The 23878-nt window shown below is 37.1% G+C and overlaps 1 protein-coding gene across 2 annotated transcripts in view; it reads right to left on the bottom strand.

Annotated features, from left to right (window-relative positions):
- PCCA (propionyl-CoA carboxylase subunit alpha) overlaps positions 1-23878 on the bottom strand; it is a 269931-nt gene that overhangs the window by 146374 nt on the left and 99679 nt on the right. For both annotated transcript variants that reach the window (XM_041423356.1, XM_041423355.1), the window contains 5 exons: positions 19634-19784; positions 9832-9975; positions 8073-8147; positions 2892-2960; positions 2013-2088 (listed from right to left, as the gene is read on the bottom strand). In XM_041423356.1, the coding sequence (XP_041279290.1) occupies positions 2013-2088; positions 2892-2960; positions 8073-8147; positions 9832-9975; positions 19634-19784 (515 nt within the window). The remainder of the gene's footprint in view (positions 1-2012; positions 2089-2891; positions 2961-8072; positions 8148-9831; positions 9976-19633; positions 19785-23878) is intronic.

Here is a 23878-nt window from a genome sequence, read left to right as displayed (position 1 = left end):
AATGCTGCTTCCCAGAATTTCAGAGGGACAAGGGGGCTGTGCTGACGAACAGGGATCTAGACATACTATTCAGGAAGACTGGTAATCTCTATCTACAAGCTCACTAATAAAACATAAAACCAAGTAACTTCAACACTAGGCAAAAAAAATATTTTGTATCTTTTATTATTAATAAAAACTCAAGTTGGAAAAGACAATGTGAGGCACTTTACGAAAGATCAAGGCAGTTTAATATTTTGTTACATAGAAACCCAACTTTGTAAAGCAAAAATATACACCATCATTTTAGGGTACCAAAAAAAAATAAAAACCCAACCAAAAAAGGAGTTCTGCACATGTCAATGCAGTTTATAACATGACAGATTAGACAGTTTCTACTAACTACCCTACCAAGAATCATTCACACTAGGCAAGAGAAGAGATACTTTAATATCCACAAATGTTCCATTTTAAATAAACACTGAGAAGAAACTACCAGCTGTGTAAAACTACACAAAAATCTTGGTGGTTTTCAAATGGAAACCACCAGCCACTGCAACTAAAAACGTGTTCTGAAAATTCATCTACTTTTTAAACCTGTAGTACATTACATTTTGTGCTTTGCAGTACTTTAGAAAAAACTCCCCCTGTAGTTCACTAATTACCTCTTTAAATGTTTTTAATAGACTAAAAGCTTTCTCAGATAGAAATACTACAGAGACATTAGATATGATGAATACATGCATACTAATAAAAAGACTGTAAAAACCTCAAGAACAGAAATTAGTACTTTTCAGGTGTAAGGTCTCATATACTGCACTAATATTTATAATCTGTGAACTGTTATTAGGTACATCTGTGTAAACCACCTAAGCACAAACTACCACTTTCCATCCCATATTATAGCACACAATAAAAAATAGTGCAGCACAAACATTTGCAATATTCTCATCAAATAAAATACTTTTAGCTTCACTTGCTATCAGTACAACAGAGTGTGAATCCTGAGCCTCTCTCCATTAACGACACCAACAAATCCCACTTCACATCAATCTAACTATAGCAGTATAAATTTCTCTCTCATATGAATTTACTCAGCTGTTTTACAGCAGGGGTTTACATCAGCACATTGTACTGCAATAGTCTAATGGCTCAAGTTGCACCAATATAAATCTATGCTAGAGTTAGCAGTTCATTTACAATGGTTAATCCTACCATGTATCTAACTACATTGTGGTAGAGGGATGTTAATTTTCCCCTAGACAGATAAATCTTTGAAGTTCGACAGGACAACTGTACCATTCAGCAGCCCAGCATTCAAGCCAAACCAAGTTTTACAGAAACTTCACAGAAATTTTTACCTCTCTCATCCTGAGTTGTCCTTCCTTATTTTCTGTAAGACACAGAGGAAGACCTAAAGATTTCTCCCACACAAAACATGGCTTCCCTCACCAAAACTTAAAAAGATAAAAGTGGTCAGGGCTGATTTACCACTGCTGCCTGGAAAGCCTGGAAGAATGGCTGCATCTCCTATGCAATCAGTGAGCAAGAACTGAAACACATGCTGATCAACAGCCTACATTTGTATCTGCCCAAACCCAAACATTGACCTTGAAAAGTAGAGAAATATATATTTTTACAATGAACCACTGCATTGTGATAATATCTAATTGCCATCAATGTATTAAACTCCTAAAAAATTGCAATACTTTAAATTTCTTACAGTGTAATGGCCTTTTTTCCCCCCTCTACAACATAATAAATCATTTACATGATACCATTCAGTGAGAACTATGAGTTTTTAAGAAAGTTATTTAAATATTTATCTTACAATATTCAAAAGAAAAATTGAAAAAAAAATTCTCTTTAGAGTTGATGTATCTTCTCAGCTTAATTAACACAAGCTTTTCCTTTTTTAATTTGCACTTAAGAAGTGGGAACTTTACTCAATTTGCTAATTACTACATTTTCAAGCTGTTTTCTTGAAATAGATGACAGCCTATCACACTAGGAATCCAAGTTTCTCTAGTTACCTCGAATCACGTAGTTGTCCAAAGCCTCTTCCATTCTTTTCAGTGCTTCAGCTCGATTAGAGCCATAGGTAATCAGCTAAAGAAAAAAAAAGGTATTTATATTACCTAGAAATTATATGTTTGTTTCTAGAATTTGAATAGCATTTAAAAATTAAATAAGTCTGTAGCATTTCTGCAGTCATAAAAAACTATTTCTGTGTTTGTGAACCATTACTGTATTTGTGCTAGAAAGGCTCCCTGAAACAAAGAAAATGCTAAGAACTCTTATCCCACTCAATGAAAGAAGGCCAATCACTTTTTCTTTCATAAAACTTAAAAGTATCTAAACAAGCTCTCAGAAAATCAGACAAGAAGTTAAATATCCAAGCTCATTCACCAGATGCATAATGCCCAACAAACTCCTAAGATATCATTTTTTTGAGAACTGAAGTCTATCATGTCGCATTTTAATTTTACCAATATATTCCCCATGAATAAGAACTAATACTAAGAGACACTATCAAGGATTTCTTTCAATGCTTCTTTCTGGAAGCCAGAATTATTGACACATCAAAGCTAGACTATATTAAAAAAGATAGATTGGCAGTATCTAAGACAATAAAGGCTGGTGTTTAAATCAGAATCTTCTTAATAATTAGAAACTGCAAGACAAATAACTACAGTGTCAAAAAGTAAAAATAATTTTATTTAGAAGAGACACCAGATTTCCTCTACTCCACATCTTCCTTCACTTATTTTGTATTCCCCCTTCAGGCATGTTATGCCTGGCACCTTTAAAACACTGATTTACCAATCCTTTAATATCTTGCTCATAAAAGATCTGTGTATAAAATCAGTACTTCATACCTTTAGAATATTTAGAAATAATGTTCAACTCACTTTTGAGATCATGGGATCATAATAAATGCTAATGTCACTTCCTTGTTGTATACCACTGTCAACACGTACCTTCAAAAATAAGAAGTGAAAATAATTATATATTACTGGGAAAAAAATTTCAACATGAGGATCAAATCTATCCATCACCCTTAAACCATAATCCTCACAAAGCTTATCACACACATTTTTTGCTCTGCAAAGACTAGAATAATTATTTGTTTTCAGAGAGCCTGGGAGGAGGGAAGGGAAGCTTTTTTCTTCACCAGCAAAAACATTTGCAAATTAGTCTCTCCTTTATGAGAAACTTGACTGCAATCTTGAATTCATAGTCAAAATTCTCTTTTGTTCTCTAGAAGGCACAGTAAACACAGTAAATCTGATCTAAGAATTTCAGCTGCGTTACACTCGCTTCAACTCTAAACACATTCAATTCTGATTTAATCCCTGCAATAAAATACAGTTGTAATTATTTTTCTGACTGACACCTGGCATGAGGGATGACCCTTATAATCACAGCCTTTCTGCATCTACATGTAATCACATCCCTCATGTTCTGCTACAGCCCTTCCAAGGGCTTCAGTAGGAATAGAAGTAGGGAGCATTCAGCGGGAACTTTGGAGCTCTGCTTATCAGCTCCATAGGAATACTGAGCCCATGGTTTTCATGTCTGTAACACTTTCCTTCTCTGTCTCACCCTCTCAACTGTTAAGCATCTTTTTTTCTGTTGCTGCTCTTCCCCCGAGGCTTTAATGTTTACACAGCTTTTTCCATGGCTTTGCTTTGTAAGGACACAGCCCCAATTAAAGCTCTGATTCTGCAATATTCATGGAAAAAAATAACACGAGTTCAAAAATTTCTTTTGAAGAGGCTGATTGCTGTTAACCAGCCAACAAGTTAGTTTGTATATTGCTGATTCTTGTTTTCTTCTCTCAGTTTGATTTCATCACTGTAACAATGAGGTTAGCCATACAAAACTTTTCAAATGAGCAATTTCTGGGGAATAAATATTTATGAAATTGCTGGTTTCGAGCACTGGAATCTGAAATATTTTTTTAAACTAATCAAAATAATTCGAGTGATAAATGCATTCTGGGGATCATAAGGATGCAGGGCTCTAATCAAAGCTGTTGAAACAGCAGGGCTCTGATATACTGCATTGTAAAGGGGTGGGAAAGAGGGTCCTGGAATCTCACTTAAATCTTCACCTGTGGGAAGGAACCTTTGTAATAAACAGCAGCTCATCTGTCTGCAGCAAGGCAGAAAAAGGTCAACGCAACGGCTGTTAGGCCTTTAATATTTTAATTTAGGCAATTATCAAGGGACCACATGTAGAACCTCTTGTCTAGAGAATCCACATGAGGGCATGATGATGACTTTATTATCCAAATGACATAAAAAGATACCCTAGCAGGTATATTCACATTCTTCAGTAAGAAACATTGTCTGACTAGTACTTAGGACATATTTATTTTAAGAAGAAATTCACTTATTCACATGTTTGTATTCATATATTTATATTTACATATTTACATTTTTCTATACTTATTCACATGTAAAGGCAGTATTACTTCTGTACCACTAATAGATTCTTATCTGAATGTGCTTTATCTGTGCTTAACTGGGCTCCCCACTACTCACATCAGGTACATTTAACATTAGCTACTGATGAGAAGGTAGTTCAGACATGTCATGATTACAGAAAAAACACGCAGTGTATTTCTCAGCTTCCTTTCTTTCAGCTGCTAAACCATCCCTTCTCACAGAATGGCTGTCCGTGTATAAAGTCAATGCACATCTTCTCACATTTAAATCAGAAAGAATTAATTTACCTACTCAGTTCCAGAGAAATCCCCTGCCCTTGACTTTTTTTTTAATACTCAATAAATACATACATAAGACAAGGTATGCCATACATACTCCACACATACTTGAATTGTACTTTGACTTTTGTCTCTGAAGAAGCACCTATAAGCATTCAGGAGTGCTTTACATATGCATAGGTAAGTATTAATACATGTATGTCATCTTTTGACAAAGAAAAAACATATGAAAGGTGCATAATTCAGACCGTAAGCAGGTTAGTCAGACCCTAAAGTTAACTAAGACTTCTGAGGCTATCAACTACATGCTCTGCCTGGCTCTATGGTTCTGTTCATACACAACATATGCACATGACCACTACAAAATTCACATTTTTCTCTAACTACAATATCTTGAAAGGGGTGCCGTGAATATAGACTACTTAAACTACTGCATAACATCCTTTTAAAAAAATCTGCAGTCCTCTATGGAAGTTAATTTTCATAAAATAAACTCAAGACGACCAAAAAAATGACAGCAAAAAAGAAATACATTTATACTATCTTAAATTCTCCCTGTGGCGCTTACATTTTCAGAGCCTGGTAACAGTAGTAATTTTATAAACTATATGGTGTGACAGAATTTAATGAATATTGGATGAACAAGAAACCCTAATTCAACAGCTACTCACTATAATGTTCTGAACTTGATAAATAATAGCAATATTTATTAGACCTCCAGCATTTGCTTCTGTTTAATAAAGTCCCTTTCTTTTACACAGTATTTAAGATATTTAGCAAAAGCAAGGGTTAAAGGTCCTGTGCAGCCTAGAGCTCATTCATATTACAGCCCTAACACTTTATTGCTGTTGTATTATCCTCATGTGTTATTACATTAGGACAACAGCAAAATGAATAAAAAATGCTTGAGTGCGGGGGCCTAGGGGGAAGCACAATCTGTGTCTCAGTCCTGCAATGAACTCTTAATGCATCAAATTCCACTTAGCAACACAAACAGATTCTAGTATTTCTCAATTCTTTTCTATATCTGAGTCTAAGAATTTTCTTTTCCTGGTAAGAGTCATTAAAATACCAGACTGCTGCTCACACTGACAGAGAGCAATGCTGGAGATCTCCAGATACAGCAGAACATGTTGAGTGGGAGCACCAAACATCAAAGCTCACTATCATACATAAGGGGCTGGTTTGTAGTTACCTGTCTTCAGCTTCATTAGCAGAGACAAAAAAAAAAAATTAGCATTTATGAGCACCATGTTCTAAGGAAATTAGCAACTAAGTGACAGAAAACCAGCCATCATATTCTTCTCTATGGCTAAGAAAACATGGTTCTCACACAGCCATGCTCACCAGTTCCACCAGCATGGGTAGCTGACACATAGGCTTGGTAGGCAATCAGAGCTAACTTAAGACACAAAAGAAATGAATTGCAAGTACATTTGGCAATAACACATAAGCTGAACTTGCAGTGACACACTACAAGTCTCTGCTAATTTTTCTCAAATTGTTGACAACTCTAAAACCTAAAATGCAGAAAACAAACACCATGGCACAATGGGCCTGTAAAGCTGTACCTTTTTAGGCACATTAATTTTGTTCTTCGCAGCATGACATTCTCAGGAGAGAAATTAGTTTCATGCTAGCAAAAATAGATGTATTAAGACACCAAATCATGAGTATCTACATAAAAATAGTTCTTCTATTTTTTAATATGACAGTGGAAGTAAACAGGAAGGGAAAGCCTAGAGACTCCATATGAGCTCCTCAACCCAATGCTCTGAAGCCTCCAGTGTAATTAAAATCTCTTTCTTTGGTACCACGATGGACTACGTGAAGCAATCAGGCATCTCCCACCCTTCATTTTCAATTCACCTCTCCCCCTAAGCACAACTCCCAGCCCACCCCATCTACCTGACAAGTGACAGCCCAATCTGATTAAATGCTTGCAAGGGAGGGGACTCATGGGCCTCCATGACAGGCCAAAAGTGATCACCATGGAGATACATAATTACAGCTGTCAACGCGTCTACTGTCCTGCTGGCATCAATTTGATTGCTCCCAGCAATAATGATAGACAAAGCTTAGTGTGCACTCTCCTACACCCAATCACTTTATCTATTCCGTGGTCCATTTAGCTGACATGCAACATTCACACAAGCAAATAACAGCAGTAAGCAGAACATTTAAGGCATTTTAATTGTTTTTTCTTTGTATGGATGGCTCACAAGCGCAAATGTTATTACATAAAACTCCTGCTGCAGCATTAATTGAAGAAAGATTTGGTGGGACAAAGACTGTAGGGGGTATAGTTTGTCCATTATCACTTGTACTTTCAACAGGTCTCACGTTTGGAAAATTGCAAATTGCAAAAACTTGCAAGGGCAAAATGTTTGACATCGTGTTAGCTATTACAACATGGTGAAAACTTCTAACAACCACTGGAGTACTCATTATGAATTCTTATTAAATACACTCTTTGTTTCATTAAAAAGAAGTTTAGATACATCCAGTGATACCTTTTTCCCACATCTCCTCTTTAAGAGCACATAATGCCTTTTAGATCTTCACAGTTTTTTTTCTCCTTTCAGGCTTTGAACACAGCATGAAGCCTTAAAGACCAGAAAGGGTCAGGTCCCTTTGGAAAGTACACGAGCAAAAACAATTTAAAAAGCGAAATAAATCATATATCCAATAACAACTCCACATTTAAGATTCCTCCTGTAATCTCTCAGTATTTTCCATGCAAGCAATCAGAATGAATAATTGTATTCACAGATGGTACAGTCTCATCATTGCACTGACACAGTGTCACTTGTGTATATGTGCACTTATAATTTAAGACTACCTTGATTTTACAGAAAGGCAGCCCTTTACACTCAGAAGAAAAAACTGTTTTCTAAACACCTATTCTGTATGGTTAGGCTGCATCCTGAAACACGTAATAAGCACTGTAAGAAACTCCTCTTTAAAGTCTATAAAGCTAAACAAAAAGCACTGGCAGTTTCTCACCAGTGTCCCTAGTTCTCTATGCTTAAAGAGCTGACTCAACAGTTTACTGTCATTTTTAATGACCACAAGTACATTTACTAAAGCTGTGTTTGAAAAACTTAAGCTGAAAGTTACAGAACAAACTATTTCAACATGTATTGGTTTCCTGTTATACCCAATCTCAACATTTTTAACTCAGTTTGGAACTGTTCACTTTTAAGCAGTTTTTCAGGTTGCACAAATCAGCACTGCCATGTCCTGTCCCCACTCTGGCAAAAAGCTGGAAAAAAGGCTTGGTTTACAAAGCTGCTGAGTATTTATAGTCTTTATATAAGAGACACTCAGCACCTACAAAAACCAGAACAGAGTTACTTACACTTGGCACATGCAATGGTTCCTGATACTGAGATAGTTTACCAATGGATGGAAGGCCAAAAGATTTGTAGGGGTCCTGGAAAAAAATTCAACATGAGAAAGCATTAAGCTTTTGCAGATGTGGAGCAGATAATGTTTAAAAGCTTTAAGTATAACAGAAACTGCTACTGGAATGACTCTTTTTTTGCCCAGAATTACTTGTGTTGAAGAACATTTCTTCATCTATCTGCCCTCACAACTCCAAATAAAGAAATGGAAGTATATAAAACGTCTTGCATCAGTCAAAAAAAAAAAAAAAAAAAAAAAAAAAACCCAAAAAAAAAATATACCAAAATAAAATATACAAAGATAACATTTTCATTAGCTACACTTGGAAGAAGGACGGGGAAGTATTCAGGAGGCCAGGCTTGAGAAGAGAGTACAAGAAAAGATTTTCAGAGACAAAAAGGGCACTTAGAATTTCAATTATCTTAAGTCAAACCATCTTTATACCACTGGAAACCTACATTAAGGTACATAATGCAACACCAATACAAACTTAATAGGAAAACAAATAAATATATGGCCTACAGAATAACCTAATTCATGGCAAAGTAGTTGGATTCATTACTTGTAAATGCCAGGGTATTTAAGCTGAAGAAAAAAAAAGCCTAAGTATCAGTTACTCCAACGTAAAGCCTACTAAAACTCAGAACAGTTTCCATACCAGTTCCAGGGCAAATATTTGTTCTTTATCAAAATAGTTTGTACATCTTTGAATCAGTAGAGCACTTTGGAGGTTATGTGCATGTCATGAAAGACAAAAAAAATCAAATAAGATGGTCTAGGTAACAAAAGTCTCAACCGTTAAGCAAGGGAAATAATGTTTCAAGGTGCTGAATTCATTTTGAAATGCAGAGTTACCTAAAATGTTCCTGAAACTAAATGAAGGAAGATAAGCATTATTTTCCAGCCCCCATCCCTGAAAGTGTTCAAGGCCAGGCTCCAATGGGGCTCTGAGCAACCTGGTCTAGTGCAAGGTGTCCCTGCCCATGGCAGAGGGGTTGGGACTGGATGATCTTCAAGGTCCCTTCCAACCCAAACCACTCTGTGATTCAATTATTTTTTTTCTTTACTTAACCGATTTTCATGTATCAGAAGTGACACCAAAAAGACATTACACCAAAATGACTTGAAGGTGCTTGAAAATGGGATTTAAATATTCATAAGCTTCTTTAAGGTAAGATAGAGACTCACCCCATAATTATAGTTATTGTTTTGGAATGTGCTTTGAAAGTTTATCCTATAAACTGTGGTTTCAGAAAATGTGTAACTTGGTTTTTCAATGACCTTTTCAAAAGTTTTATTAAAACAACAAAAATTCTGTAAGACATTGAATTTCAACTGTCTTTTAAAGTCAAGTTCCAACTACACATTTCAGAAACTTGGAAAGAGTAGTTAGCTCTGGTAAATAGCTACAGCATCATTAAATGGGAACTGAGCATGCAGGTTTATTTCTAATGATATTTGCTTATCTCTCTCTTTTACCATCTTTACTTTCAATTTTCAGGAAAAATCTGTGTTGAAACAGACCATATTTTTAATTACAAAATAAGAACTTGACAATTCTACAAAACCTCATCAACCATTCATGTTACATGCTCTAAATCATGACTTTCATATGATATTCCTTGATTTCACCTTGGCATCTACCCACACCTGGGTTTTATTACGCCACAATTCAACCACCTACCCCCTCCTCCCCATTACCACTCATTTACCTCAGCATAAACTCGACATTCAACCGCCCAGCCGTTGATGGGAATATCAGCCTGTTTGTGCCTGAGAGGGTAACCCTTAGCAACACGGATCATTTCTTGGACTAAGTCCAGGCCGGTAATGCATTCTGTGACGGGATGTTCAACCTGCAAGGTCAAGAACTGTCAGTCAGTAGGTAACAAAAAGCAACCAATAAAAAAAAAGCACCTCTCTGTAAACAAACATAGATAAACAAGAAATTTGACCTGCAAAAGAACAGAGAAAGACTATGTTTCTATTTTGGTCTTTTTCCACAAAAAAAACCCCTACTTCAACTCCAGCAACTGCTGTCTTCACATGGAGAACACAAAAAAATAATTAGCAGATTACAATAACTCAGAGCAGCATACAAAAGGAAAACTAGAGAGGTGACCTGGGAGGATTTGGGGGTTTGTAGGGGTTTTTTGTTTGGCTGGGGGTTATTTTTCACTTATTTTACAAATTCAAATGCATCCAGTGACAATAAGTAAATTTTTCTTTGTTTGGAAGCTTTTCCCATTCAATTCTGTTTTGAAGAGACTCACACTGTGGCCATAACTATATTTTAACTGAAAATCTCCAAGTAGCTGATAATCAACCCATTCTGCTACACTTAACATGGCACGTACAGGAGCCGCCACCAATTTTCCACAGAACCGGCACAGCCTATGTCTCACCCATTCGCTTTCTTTCACTAACCTGTCCTGACAAGCAACCAGATTAGCGTAATCTTGCATCAGCGCAGTGTAGCAGAAATGAGCAGATGGGATCCTTCAATTTTTTTTTTCCCCCCCTCCAGACTTATCTGTTTAGTGCTTAGCATGCACAATAGCTGGGCTGGACCAGCAGAGAGGCTCTGCGCGCTCAGCAAATTGCCGCTAACGGCTTTGGAAGACGCTGCCCTGGGAATTGCCGTCGCTCACGCTCACGTGGGATGTGCGTACAAGCATGCACACATGGACGCGCACATGCACGTGCAGACACGCTTCTGCCTTCAAATGGGCAGAGAACGAGCACGTTGATTAACTTCAAAAAGCCTTTAACTAGGCATAGGACAGTAAAAAGCAACCAAGGTGCTTCCTCTGATTGCCACCACATTGATCAAGGCAGGCATGCTAAAAGCACGTTCTTCCCACAGAAACAGCTATACCACCTTCCATACAGAAACCACGACAGATCTGCCATTTTTGTTATAAAATGTTTTTGCTCCAAGGGGAAAAATACCTCAAGAAAATGCACTTTGCAAGTGTTTATCGTGAGATGTCACGCTATGTACCTTTTCTGACACAGGAAAAGGTCACTCACCAAACCACTTGTCTTTCTTCCTTCCAGTATAAAGTATTAAGGAAAACATTCAGTCATTATAACAACATTGTGGCTTACCAGAACAAGTAGATGCTTTGGTCTTTAAGAAAAAAAGCTTTGTAAAAATAAACAGATGGCATCCATAATTAGCCCTGTGTGTGCTGTGAGTTTGTTTAGAGTTTCAACAACATTTTAAGACGTTTTGACATAATTTTAATGACAAATCATCACTGAAACAAGCACCTATTCTTTGAAGGACAAAAGTGACATTGAAATGGGAATCAGATTATACAGTTTAAGGATGTACCTTTGGGATTCAATCTTGATTCTACCTAACACATGATAGTCTCCAGCATGTCAAGCTTAATAACAGTATTTTTGAGAATCTATGAAACACCTCAGTGTCCATCCTGCAGTGTTAAATTGAAGCAATTCAATTTCTATTAAGACTTGAAGTTTCTATTAAAACTCCCTAAGTTTTAATAGAAAGTTACTTATCACACATTCATATTTGGACAACAGAACTTATTTTCCTACTTTGGAATTTAAGTTTTAAAAGATTACCTTGGAGCTGGGAACATGTTTGGAATTTTAATATTCCAGATAATTAAAATACTTTTTCTTTTTCCAAAGACATTTGCATTATTTAGTTATACTGCCATTTTTCTTGGATAGCAATTGGCATTCCAGATTCAATAGCTTCATTGTTGTTTTCAGTTTTATTGTTGATGATCAAAATAAGATGGAATGTCTCTGAAAAGAAAAATATTTTTGTTGTTTGCTTCTTAAGACTCACAAACATTTATTTAATCCATTCTTCAATACAGATCTTTGACTTGGTCAATATTTTCTTCTGTTTCTTCAAAATACTCCCTTTGTGTCTCCACACAAAACAGCATTCAGAAAATATGTATAGGAAAAAATGTTGAGCGTTTTTTTTGGGGATGGGGAGAAGTCCTACTTTATTTTAGGACTCTGCTTCAACTACTACTATTTAGGCATAACATAGACAATTCCAATCACAGCATTAATTTGGGGTACCAAATACTTTTTAATGTATTTTCATATTCATTAAGACCATCAGATGAAGTATGGTAGCAAAGAACTTTAATCTTGAAATCTCTACAAAAACTATAACTAATAATTGCCTAAAGTAATTGTATCTGTTGTAAAATCACTCTTCAAAGCTTGACTTCAATCACTGCCCTCTTTTCCACTTTCTACTTCAGGTGCTGTCTTTATTCTGCCTGCCTGTTGTATTTTCTTCTATTCATTTTATGCTACATCCCCTCTCCATCAACAGCCTTTAATTGCCAACACATGTAGACTAAGTCAAGTACTAAATTTTTGACAAGATGAATACAAGTTTGCTCATAAATGAAGCTGAATCTCACTCAACTGATCAACTCCCTTAGCTTTAGGCCATACTCAGTTTTGCAGTTGACTGATCCAAGATGCTGCCAGTAAACTCCAGCCATTAAAGAGCCAGTGTTGGTATGGTTATACAATAGTAGCTACATTCACACATTATTGCGCTCTTCAACTCAAAGGGCAAAAACAGACATGTCTGCAGCAAGCAATCTACAGATCATAGCTGTATCAAGGCAGCTGTACCCTACTCTCAACAGGACAGGCAGAAAAAAACTGATCAGCAAGAACTCTCAGTTAGCTGCCAAAAGGACCTGGTATAACCAGCAATAACTATACAGAGTAAAGGGAAAGTGTTTCCCCTTCACACTGGATCTACTGCTCTTAAGACATACCACAGCAACCAGATTTCCCATGAGTATTGCAAGTGTTTTTGCTTCACTAACCCCTTCCCATTTATACAGCAAGAGAAACTAGTAGCAAAGCCTGTCAGAAAATAATAATTACGTCCCAGTTTACAGATGGTAAAGCAGGTATGTAAGAGTTGGGGAACCTACCAACATCACAGGCCAGTTAGCATCCATCACCAGAACAGTATGGAAAAGCTCCTAATTCTCCTCCTGTTCTGTGACTGCCAGTAGTTTTAAAGCTTTACCATAGTGGGGTTCATCCACAGCTACAAAAACAGTAATGCAGTTTTTATGGACAGTAGGATCTAAGAATTAAAACTCATGATGACTGCCCCTCTTATACTCAGGGGAATAATTCTGGGACACATTTTTCTCAAGACTATCAAGGTACTCAGATCTAACAGCAAACACTTCTGGACACTCACAGACTGCTCTTGTCCCTGTGTGTTTAAGGCATCAAGTTACTCACACACCAGTTGGAACATTCAAGCACACCACATCAGCCAAGAAAATCTAAATTTCAGTAGACTTAAAACTATAGCCTATGTCACCCCTACTACTGTAAGTCCCTAGTTGGTGTCATATACCCTTTTACATTCAGATAAATAATCTCAAAACTAACTTTCAACACACACCTCAGTTTCCAGGAAATGTGATTCACCTGGAGTCCCACAGGCTTTGCTGCTGCAGCCAAATCCAGTATCAATTGACCCAAATTCACCAACTTACAGATGCTTCTCAACTCCCTGTATTTCAGTAAGCCTGGTTTCTATTTCGGAGAACTGAACAGCAACAGAGGTGCACATGTGTTCTGCTCTTCAGGCATGCAAGCTTCCTGACTACTATGAGCAGGAGCACACTGGGGTCACATCTTTCTGCAAAATAGTTCACATGTACGTGGGGTTTGGGAGCACACAGCAAAAAAACAGCTTTTCATAAGGCTACTGAAAAACAGACAATGGTTGGACTAATGTACAGAATGAATGGAAAGCAGGACTACATAACTGGGTAACTACAGGCATCCTATACAACAACACTTGCTGTTTGTTTTCTGACTAATTAGTACACAATTGAAGAACTGAAGGCAATCAGTACTACAAAAATTTCCATCTGCTAATATGTTCAGGTAGACTTCTTTTATTGTTTCCCAAGTAGGATGTAGAAATAAAAACTAATGCACAGACATCCGGTACAAACTAATTTTTTAATGGCTAGGAAGTTATATTCCAATAATCATTGACACAGTTCTCAATTTTCTTTTGCAAGGATTTGTTTCTACATTGTATGGGACAGACACATCTTATGTGGCCTATGAATTCTGAACATTTTCTGTGTTTTAGACAAATAGCACGCACTTTCGGTCAAAAGACAATTAGCTCACGATTTCAACAAAATTTTGTGAATTAACATTCTGCACTTTAAAAAAAATTTCTCAAAATTCAGTAATTCTACACAGTTTTCTTTCCACTAAATGGAAAGAAATGTAAGAAAATAAAGAAACTAACATCCACAAAACCAATACTTTCTTTCCTAAAGATGTAATTCCTGCTTTTACTGTATTTACCTGCAGTATTAAAGCTTTCTCAGAACACTTAATTCAAGATGGCACTGATCACACTGCATCTATTCTCTGGTTTACTTTACATCAAATTCACCAAAGCAAAGAAACTAATGTACCCTTTGAAGAATGACCTTTTGTTTCTCTACTTATTAAATAGGCTCCTCTTTCTCTACTTTTTTTTAATAGTATTTTATGAGAGTTACATGGGAATGTCGTCTCTAAGATATCACTCCATGCCTTGGCACCACTGTTAATGGCATCTTTCAGATTCAATGACTTACACAAACAATGTCGTTCTCTTCTGTCAACAACAATTAGCAATGCTTTTCTGTAGTTCTTTTGGGAAGCCTGAAAAGCAGACAACCACTAGATACATAATGGAAGTTGCATTAGGAGGCAAGAATGTGGCAAAAATCTGGTTAACTGTTGTCGGCTGACCCTCTTGTGTGAAGAAGTGTTGTTTGGCAGTAAAATCACCTTTTCTTTCAGTTCTAAAAATGGCCATGAACAGCTGGTATAAACTGTGTGCAGAATGGATTCTGGTGGGCTTAGCGGATTGGTAATGGGATAAGAGACCTTTCACCTTTAGGTCAGTAGTTCACATTCAGCCCAGGTTAGCAGCAATTGAAAGTCTTTACCATCTGACACTGTTTGTTAGACTATTCAAAATGACTGAAGCAAAGTGTTGTCCCAGTAAAACAAGATTCCACTACTAAGAAATATGAAGTCTCAGCAAACAGCAGAAACAGTAGCTTGAGACTTTACTTTGAAATCCCACCATTCTGACTTCACAGAAATCTACTCTAACTCCCAACAGCCTGTTTCTCTGCTCCATACTCCTGCCCACCTATCACAAGTCATCCTCCAGGCAGCTCTGCACAACTAAGACAGGAAGATCACCACTTGCCATCCCGTGGCTCTGCTGTAGATACCAAAGTCACCACCTCTCTGTGGCTTTAGGCGGCAATCTGGACTCAGCTCATTGCTTTGCTATTTGTATTTTGTTGTTACTGCTCCATGTAGCAGCTGCCATATTTTCCAGCACTAATATCCTTCACTAAGCAAACATGTAGCAGGTGCCGACTCCTGATGAGAAACAGTAGAGATACCATTGAGAGGCTGCTAGAACCAGGAGTTTACAAGCAGTGGAGCTCCAAACCATCTGCAACAGGATTTCTACCTACTTTTAGACATTTTCCTACCATGATTTTTATATTTCATGGGTGGACAAACATGAGAAGGAAAGACATGTTGCATGTAAAAATTGTTCCCGTGTTTTACACTAGTCACAGCCAGTTTTGCAAAAAGAAATCTCTGGAATATATAATTTTCCAAAGGTCAGTAAAATCTGATGAAAACCCAGAAAGTGATAAACAAAAGTCTTAGCAGTGGGTAATGCTTTATTAGTCTATGGAAGGTTACTTACCTTCACTTTATGCCTTAGAATCAAGTTATTTTAAAAGAACTTAAAAACATTTACATAAAATACTCTTGTGACAACTGTAAACTAAAAACATAGGTATGCCATTTGCTCTTAGCAAATCTGTCACAAACACATCAGATTATTCTACAAAATTAATTTTTATTTCCTAAAAAGTTGTGACAAAAATACTAAAAACGACACATGAAGAGAAAACCCACTGCTACTGAAATTACCATATTTCTCAACTCCAGTCTACACATACTATCTTTTCAATTACATTAAACAAATTTATTCACTTTTTGAGGAGGAAAGTACTCCCATGTTATTTAAATTTCACAACTCATGAGGGAAGCAGAAGGTTGGGAACAAGCCTGGGACACAAACATACCAATTGTATTGATGCGCTGATGAAGTGCTCAATTCACATCGCTCATTGTACATTTCTCAGTGTTTCTCTAGCCAACAAGGGATGCTTCTCATTTCAAGGTACTACAACATCCATCTAAAATTAGGGAAATTTTCCCTTTGCTGTCACTGTTCCACATGTATGAAGCTTAGCTACACCACACACACATATATTAACAGGTATTTCTTAAGTACAGACCACAAACTTCTTTCATATAAAGTCCAAGAGAAACATCAAGTATTCTTCCAGTGAAGAAAAGAAGAAACTCTTCTGGTGAAAGCCAGCACTTCTGAAGTACCTTAGAAGATTTTAACATAACTGGAAGCCAGAAAGGCTATCAGTCTAAGGGGTCAGAAACTTTGTATTGATTGCAAAGCTCTTCATAAGTTGTTTTGGAGCAGGACTGCCCTTGATTAGGCTGATGACAACTAGATAACAGAAAACACACCACACTATGAGCAGCTATAAAGAATCAGATATTCATCATCTGGTCTGCCTCAACTTTAACAGTGGTACCTGCCTGAAAACCACTCCAAAAGTACCCAAATTACACTGTACAGAAGTTCTCTGCTAGCTGCTCGGGCAGACATATCTATGTCCTCTTATGGAGAGCTAGTTTTACTATGCAATCATCCAATCCCCAGTCTTACGCCTCATACTTACCAGCTAGTCTCAAAGATGGAAGAAAAGCAGATACAAGAAAAAGAACATTGCCAACAGCAAATAATAAGCCATTCTAGCTGAATCACTCAGAGTCAGTAAAACATCTGTAACAAATTTGTGTAGCATACAAAAGACACAATGGAGCTGATTCACCAATTTTCTTTTGCTTCCCAGTCTTGTATAGTATTGCAGCAAGACTTAAAACAAAAACTAAATAAAATATCAACTTCCTTCAAGGTGCTATTTACACTTCTTTTGTGTAACTATACAACAGAAAAGGTATATTCCCAAAGAGTCCCTCCAAAAAACAGCAAAGTAACAATACAACTTTGATTACTGCAAAATAATTTACCAGAAAGACTGAAAGACATCCAAAAGATACACCAGAGGGAGGGAGGGGAGATATCAACATGCAGTGCAAAATACCGGACACAGTTTAGTTACTAAGTATATTCTGAAGTCTGTATCTAAAATAAAAAAGCAACAGCGATCTGATGAGAGATTGCTGAAACATTAAAACAGACAGAAAACACATAATTTAGTAGAAATGTTCTGATGATGGTGACAGGTAGCTGTGTCTAATACACACTGACAAATATCTTAAGAGGCTCATTTACGGATCAGACACCCATCATTTTGGAAAGCTCTTCCAGCTGTGGAGTGTTCAGCAAGAACAAGGCAAGTGAATCTGTTAGTCACTGATCACAGTTAGGAGATGCAAAAGGAAAAAAAAAAAAGACTGAAGCAATACAAGAACATCTGGAGACTATCCTGGTCCTGAAGTTAAAGCTGGACAACCTCCAGTAGAGTTTCTAGGTTTGGCTCTTAACAGTAGGGAGCAAGTAAAATAAATTAGTTGCATAACTGTTAGCTGAACAGAAATGTTGAGACTTGGGAGAAGTGAGAGATCAATTGGGTAAGACTGGGGAAAAATCAGAGACAATTACAACTCCAGACTCAAGCTAGAATGCTAAATAGAACAATACAAAGTCAGGATAGAGGAAGTTGAGAATATCTAAACAAGTAGTCTAATTTAAGATTAGTAAATTGCTTTAAGAGTTGGAAAGAATGAGTTTGCTATTAGAGGGGCTTGTCAAACTGCTTAGGCTATATTTCAAAAGGAGACCAAAGTCCTTAAACATGGAATTATGAAAGCTTTCTTCCTGCCTATGTGGAGACCTTAGAAATTTGGGACTACAAACACATACCAGTGGGTATTGCAGGGGGAAGACACTGCAAAACAGTAAAGATAATGTCTTAAAAACAACCCACAAAAAGGAGCCCAAGGACATTCCATCAATAATCCCTTTTAGAAACTCATGGTCAATTATACTACAGCAAGGAAATGGTTTTCAAATTCTGGTGGGTTATGCAGAAAACCATAAATTAATTTTCATCTATGTAAACAAAAACACGGAGTCACTGAAGAAACATTGGCTCAAAAACTACAAGATGGGGGAAAGTGTAAAGGATATGACCAAAGTGAGAGAATTATTCATAATATTTCAATGAACTATATACATTGCCATTAACCACCACTCCCTCTCACTGAATCTAAGGTGGACCTGATAGTGCCTAGCAAAGGCACGTGAAGTGACTGTCGTGGCTAATTCCAAAACTACTGCCGTCCTGCAAGGCAAGAAAAAATTTACCAGCAGTCTTCTCCTGGCACAGAAAATGCTCTTCAACTTCATCACCCAAATCATAAACTTACCTAAATCATAAATTCACCCAGTTACTACATAAGGTCATGCAAAGATGTCAGATGATGAGGATCTCATTTATGTTCTACCATGCACAAGCAGCACACAGGACATAACCCTAATGAAATGTAGCTAAAACAGAATGGGAAGCTTATCAAACTGGTGCTTGATTCCACATTTCAGTCTTTTTGGTGTTATTTAACAAAGTGAGAAAAGGAGAATAAAGGCAACAGAATGGACTTGCTTACAAGTTGAACACTCTTCTGATCATCAAGAATGATCTCCAGACTTCGAGTTACATACTTGTTTTCTTAGCTTATGACCAGAAATCCATCAAGCAGTCAAAAAACTGGTAGAGAGGTTAATCTCTTCACTTGCAGTGTACATTAGAACTGACTACATGAATTGTCACAAAAATCCTTCATCTTGTCAGGATACTTTTTACACAGTTGCATTTGAGTCACAATTTCAATCATATGCAGATTGCTAGTGTTTTATTGCTCATATACACATATTGTTTCAATCACACTCCTAGAGAAACTCAGCAAGTGATCATCAAAGTATAAAAAATAAGAAAGAAACTTCAGGGACCAGTAGGCTTCAGGAAAACCTCAGAGCACACTGGCTAGCTGCTTACTGTGAACTCACAGTGGCACTTAGCAGTGACCTTTTGCAAGGTCTTTAGGTCAAGTGTAACAAAGAAAAAAGCTCTGAACATTTACTTGAGTGCTGTGTAAGGGCTCACTGCTGCAAAGTCTTGCATAGGCAGGCTTATGTGAGTAGATCTTTTCAGTGAGTATATCTTTTAAGTTCAGTGGGAAGTACTCACATGCATCAAGATACTTATGTTTAAATCTTTGCAGGAACAGACCCTTAAATATGGGAGAAGGTCACGGTCTGTTTATTTAAATAACACTTTGCTGAATCTGAAGAGTTGTTTTTCTTACCTGAAGTCTAGTATTCATTTCCAAGAAGTAGAAATTCTTACTGGAGTCTACAAGGAATTCTACTGTTCCAGCAGAGGAATACTTGACTGCTTTGGCAAGGGCTACTGCTTGTTCTCCCATTGCTCTTCGAGTTTCAGGGTCTAGAAAAGTGCTGCAATATAGAAACAATTACTTTTTTAAGTTAATAATAACTATTCTATCATTTACTTTTCTGTTTAAACAGAAAAAGTCAATTTTTCTGTTTAAAAAGGTCAAAAGAGGACACCACCATTATTAAAGTTATGAAAACACATCAAGACTGTCGAAAGTATGTCTTTACACTTATATTGTCCCTAAGTAGATACACTACATGCTTTACAATTAGATTAATAATCATATTCTCTAAAATATAAAATAACACAATACTCTTAATACAGTGAGATCTAAAATAATGCAAATTAAATTTAAAAAGGACATACAAACTAATGCAATCTTAGAAGACACACTTGTTCACATTAAATGCAATACATTCTTTTCCACAAATCTTAGACACGCTCAAGGGTACCCAAAGAGCAGCTCAGCTACCATCTTGGAGCCACTGTGAACACTGCCCAAATACCAAGGTCCCTCATGCTAGGAGAGCACTCCACAACTTCCACTGGGCCAGTGAATCAAAAGACTCTGGAAGTCTTTCTGGAAGTAACACATTGCTTGTTGCTCTCATCTGTACCATAAATTCAGATTTAGATTAACCTGTGCAAATTAGATAGATAGATAAATAGATATGTATTTCTGTGGTATTCCACCAAAGCCTTGAAACCAGTTGCCCCTCAACCTGATACACTGATTACTCAATGAAAGAACATGTTGCTATTCATCTTACATAAGCTTGTAAATACTCTTATTATTTATATTTCCATTTTGACTTACAAAAAGCACATAACTCAGCTATCATTTTAAAAGTACTTTTGCAAGGGAATAGGCAGTCACGTCTACCTTGCCTCTAAGTTAGTCTTTAAAACAAAACCACCAAGTGTTACATATTTCTTGAGATGGCTTCAACAGTGGGCCTTAATTCTGCAAAGGAGCAATCAGGGGCCCTCACCTATCTAAAGTGGCCCCAAACCCAGTGAAGCTCCTTCTGTAGCCCCAGACTGCTCTCAGACAGAAGTCAGTGCTGGGTCAGGACTTATCTTCCAGCACTTACTGTGGTGTTTTTCACAGAGACCTGAACTCACAGAGGAGCTAGAGACTTCTGCCACAGCAAACCATATTTGACATGACACAAGAAGTGAGCAAATATCTAGGCAAAGTAGGAGACAGTGGATAATTTTCTTTACTGGAAAAGTGCTACTTCACATCTCTGTCCTTCCAGTGCCCACACAGGTGGATTCTGATGAACCGTAAGGCAGGCATTTCCAGAATTTAGGAAAAAAATTTCTTTCTTGACAAACTATGGGACCAACAGGAAAAGGAAATCAAGCCTCATTCAAGAAAGCTGTACGAGATCCTACATCAGATGAAAGGAAAGATCAGAAGACACAAAAGTTGTGTCATACTTATAAGAACAGGCGCTGGTAAATGGAAAATAGTTTCATAGAATTTCTTACTTTGATTCAGTAAGAGGATAATACATTACATGAAATCAACATTCTATAATTCAGTAATCTCTGCAGGGCTTTGATCATGAAAGGTCAATGAGTGGCTTATGAAAAACAAAACACTCCCAATATCAGCTTCATACTCTATTTCTAGCATAACCATTATTACTTGTCACAGAGAGGAAACAGTTACCCCCCCTCATTACAGTGGTGTCTTCCCTATACTTTTTTAATGTAGGTCTGAGATCTCACTGTTCACCTCCTGCTGCACCCAGAGAATGGAACACAGGTGTCACATTGCTAAACTTGATCTATGCCACACAGTTAAGCTTTACACTCTGAAATGACTGGATCACCCCTACCATTGGCTTGGTTAATTAACCAAAGTTTTCATATCCCCCTCTACTGCTTTACCTTTCAAACATATTGTTTCTCCCCTTTTTAACAATGCACCTTTTTTAACCAAGAAAACACTCTTCTCCAGTCTAATTAGGCATCACTTGAAAACACAGCATTTTAAATCTGACTTTGAATCTTTTTCTCACACATACACCTGTTTTTCTTTAGACCAAACAGCTCCTATGGCAGCATAAAAGCTACCATAAGAAATTAAAAAGGATTCACAAAATAAAAGCATCAAAAAGAAAACATAAATCAGTCCTGACACTTTATTCATAAGACCTTCATCAAGTTAGAGTAAAGTTAATCAAAGGGAATACAATTGGTTTGTCACTATCTCCACAGCCAGGGAAATTACCCACATGGGCAAGATGTTACCTCTCCACTTCTAGTTCATCAGATAAATTTTCCCAAAATACTCCATCACCTTCACTCACAAAGTTGAGATTTTGAAAAACACAGCTACACCATCAATGAAAATTTACTGCTCAGTTTGGACAAAAAATAAGTGATCAACAACACCCTTCTTCTGAAGATTGCACCACACTGGGGTGGTGAACCTGAATTTTCTAAATATCAAGGTTAGTGTCCCTGCTTCAAGGATATTGCTTGTTTAAAAAAATTACTTATCTACAGAAAACATTATCCTTTGAGATATTCACTAGGTACTACAGACCATGGGCATAAATAGTCTAAAGGATTTGAGTACACAGTTCTGCCCCCACATCTGAATGGTGCCCACCTATGAATCACATGCATAGTCACAAACAGAACAGACTCACATTTCTCTTAACCCAAAATCCTTCAAGGATTTCTAGACAGTGAGAAGAAATGTAGAGTCTGACACATGCATAACAACTCTAAGGAGAACTTGCAGATAGAATCTAATTCAATAATGCACCTTTCTGTTAAGTTCCTGCCTATATACATTCGTTCAAATGAAGATATGACCACTCCTTCACACAAGTGGTGAGGCAAATTTGCAGTGCTTTAAGAAGCTTCTAACAGGTTCAGAAATTGTCAGATAGGACACGTGCTCACCAAAGTAAAGTTTTAGAGCACACCTCTAAAGTTACAACGCCAATTATTGAATAAGGATGTCAGTTAATACTCTTGTGCATTTAATTTTGATTAATCCCAAAGGATCCAGGGATTTTCTGATAAACCCATACGCCTTGTCTCTCCACATGGGAAACAATCTCTTATTAACCACTCCAGCAAACACGAAAATACAGCCACACCTTTGTATTTTTTCTTGTCAAAGTACAGTGTCTCAGGGTAACTGTGAAGAACAGAGAAGAGTTGGGACAGTTGAGGAACAAAAACTCAACTAAGAAACAACACTAGGACTATTAAATGCCACTGAAGTCACTTATCTCTTTAAATGTCAGCCTCTGTGAAATGAAAAGACAACAGCATATCCAAAAACGTGTGAAAGCAGAAGCAGATAAAATTATGGTACGTCACTAGAAGCTTTGTGCACCACTAACTTTGCTGAGCACAAGCTAAAAATCTAGAGATGGTTGGATGCATCTTATTGTCTGTGGTTCCTAAAACAGAAGGAACAACAACTCACATGTGAAACTTACTATATGAAAAGGATACAAGCAAAGTTTTTGCCTTCTATTTGAACCTGGGGGATTGGCCACCATGAACACCAGGGGTCCCTTGAATATTGTAACCTCAGTGTGTGAACTAAATGGGTTTCTCTCCTCAAAAGAGAGAGGGGTTTTTGTTTGTTGTTTGTTTGGTTTTTTTTAACATAAGGCTGAACTTCCCTAGGAAAACTAGAGATACAAACACAAAATGATCCCACATGGATAAGTTCAGCAGCTGCAGACTTAGCTTTAAGAAAATCATAGGTTACTCTCCAAACCAAATGGCCCTTGTCCTAACTTAGACACTTAGGAAAATGCCATCATAATAGAGTAAATCGAAAAAGGCATGAGACGAGGCCAATGTCAAAAGCCCTAAACAGTCCAAAAGACAAAAAAAAAAAATTTCAGTCCTTAAGCGATCAAACTGAAACAGCATTTGCAAGAAGGGTCAACTTGAGGCTTTAGGGTCTCTCTGGCGTCTCACAGAAGTTAGTGCTCTGCTTATCTGCAAGTCTTGCAAGCCTTTGAAAATTAATGGATTCTGCAGCCAAGTGCAAGTGATTGTAAGGCAGGTTATACTTCCAAAGCTGCCAGCAGAAATCTGGCAGAGTATAAAACATTCAACAACAAAAAGGAAGAGAATTTTTCATGGCAAATTTTGGAAGTTA

Source organism: Onychostruthus taczanowskii, unplaced genomic scaffold (genome assembly GCF_017590055.1).
Source record: "Onychostruthus taczanowskii isolate IOZ18803 unplaced genomic scaffold, ASM1759005v1 scaffold77, whole genome shotgun sequence".
Taxonomy (NCBI): domain Eukaryota; kingdom Metazoa; phylum Chordata; class Aves; order Passeriformes; family Passeridae; genus Onychostruthus; species Onychostruthus taczanowskii.
This window is presented reverse-complemented; position numbering and strand designations above follow the sequence as displayed.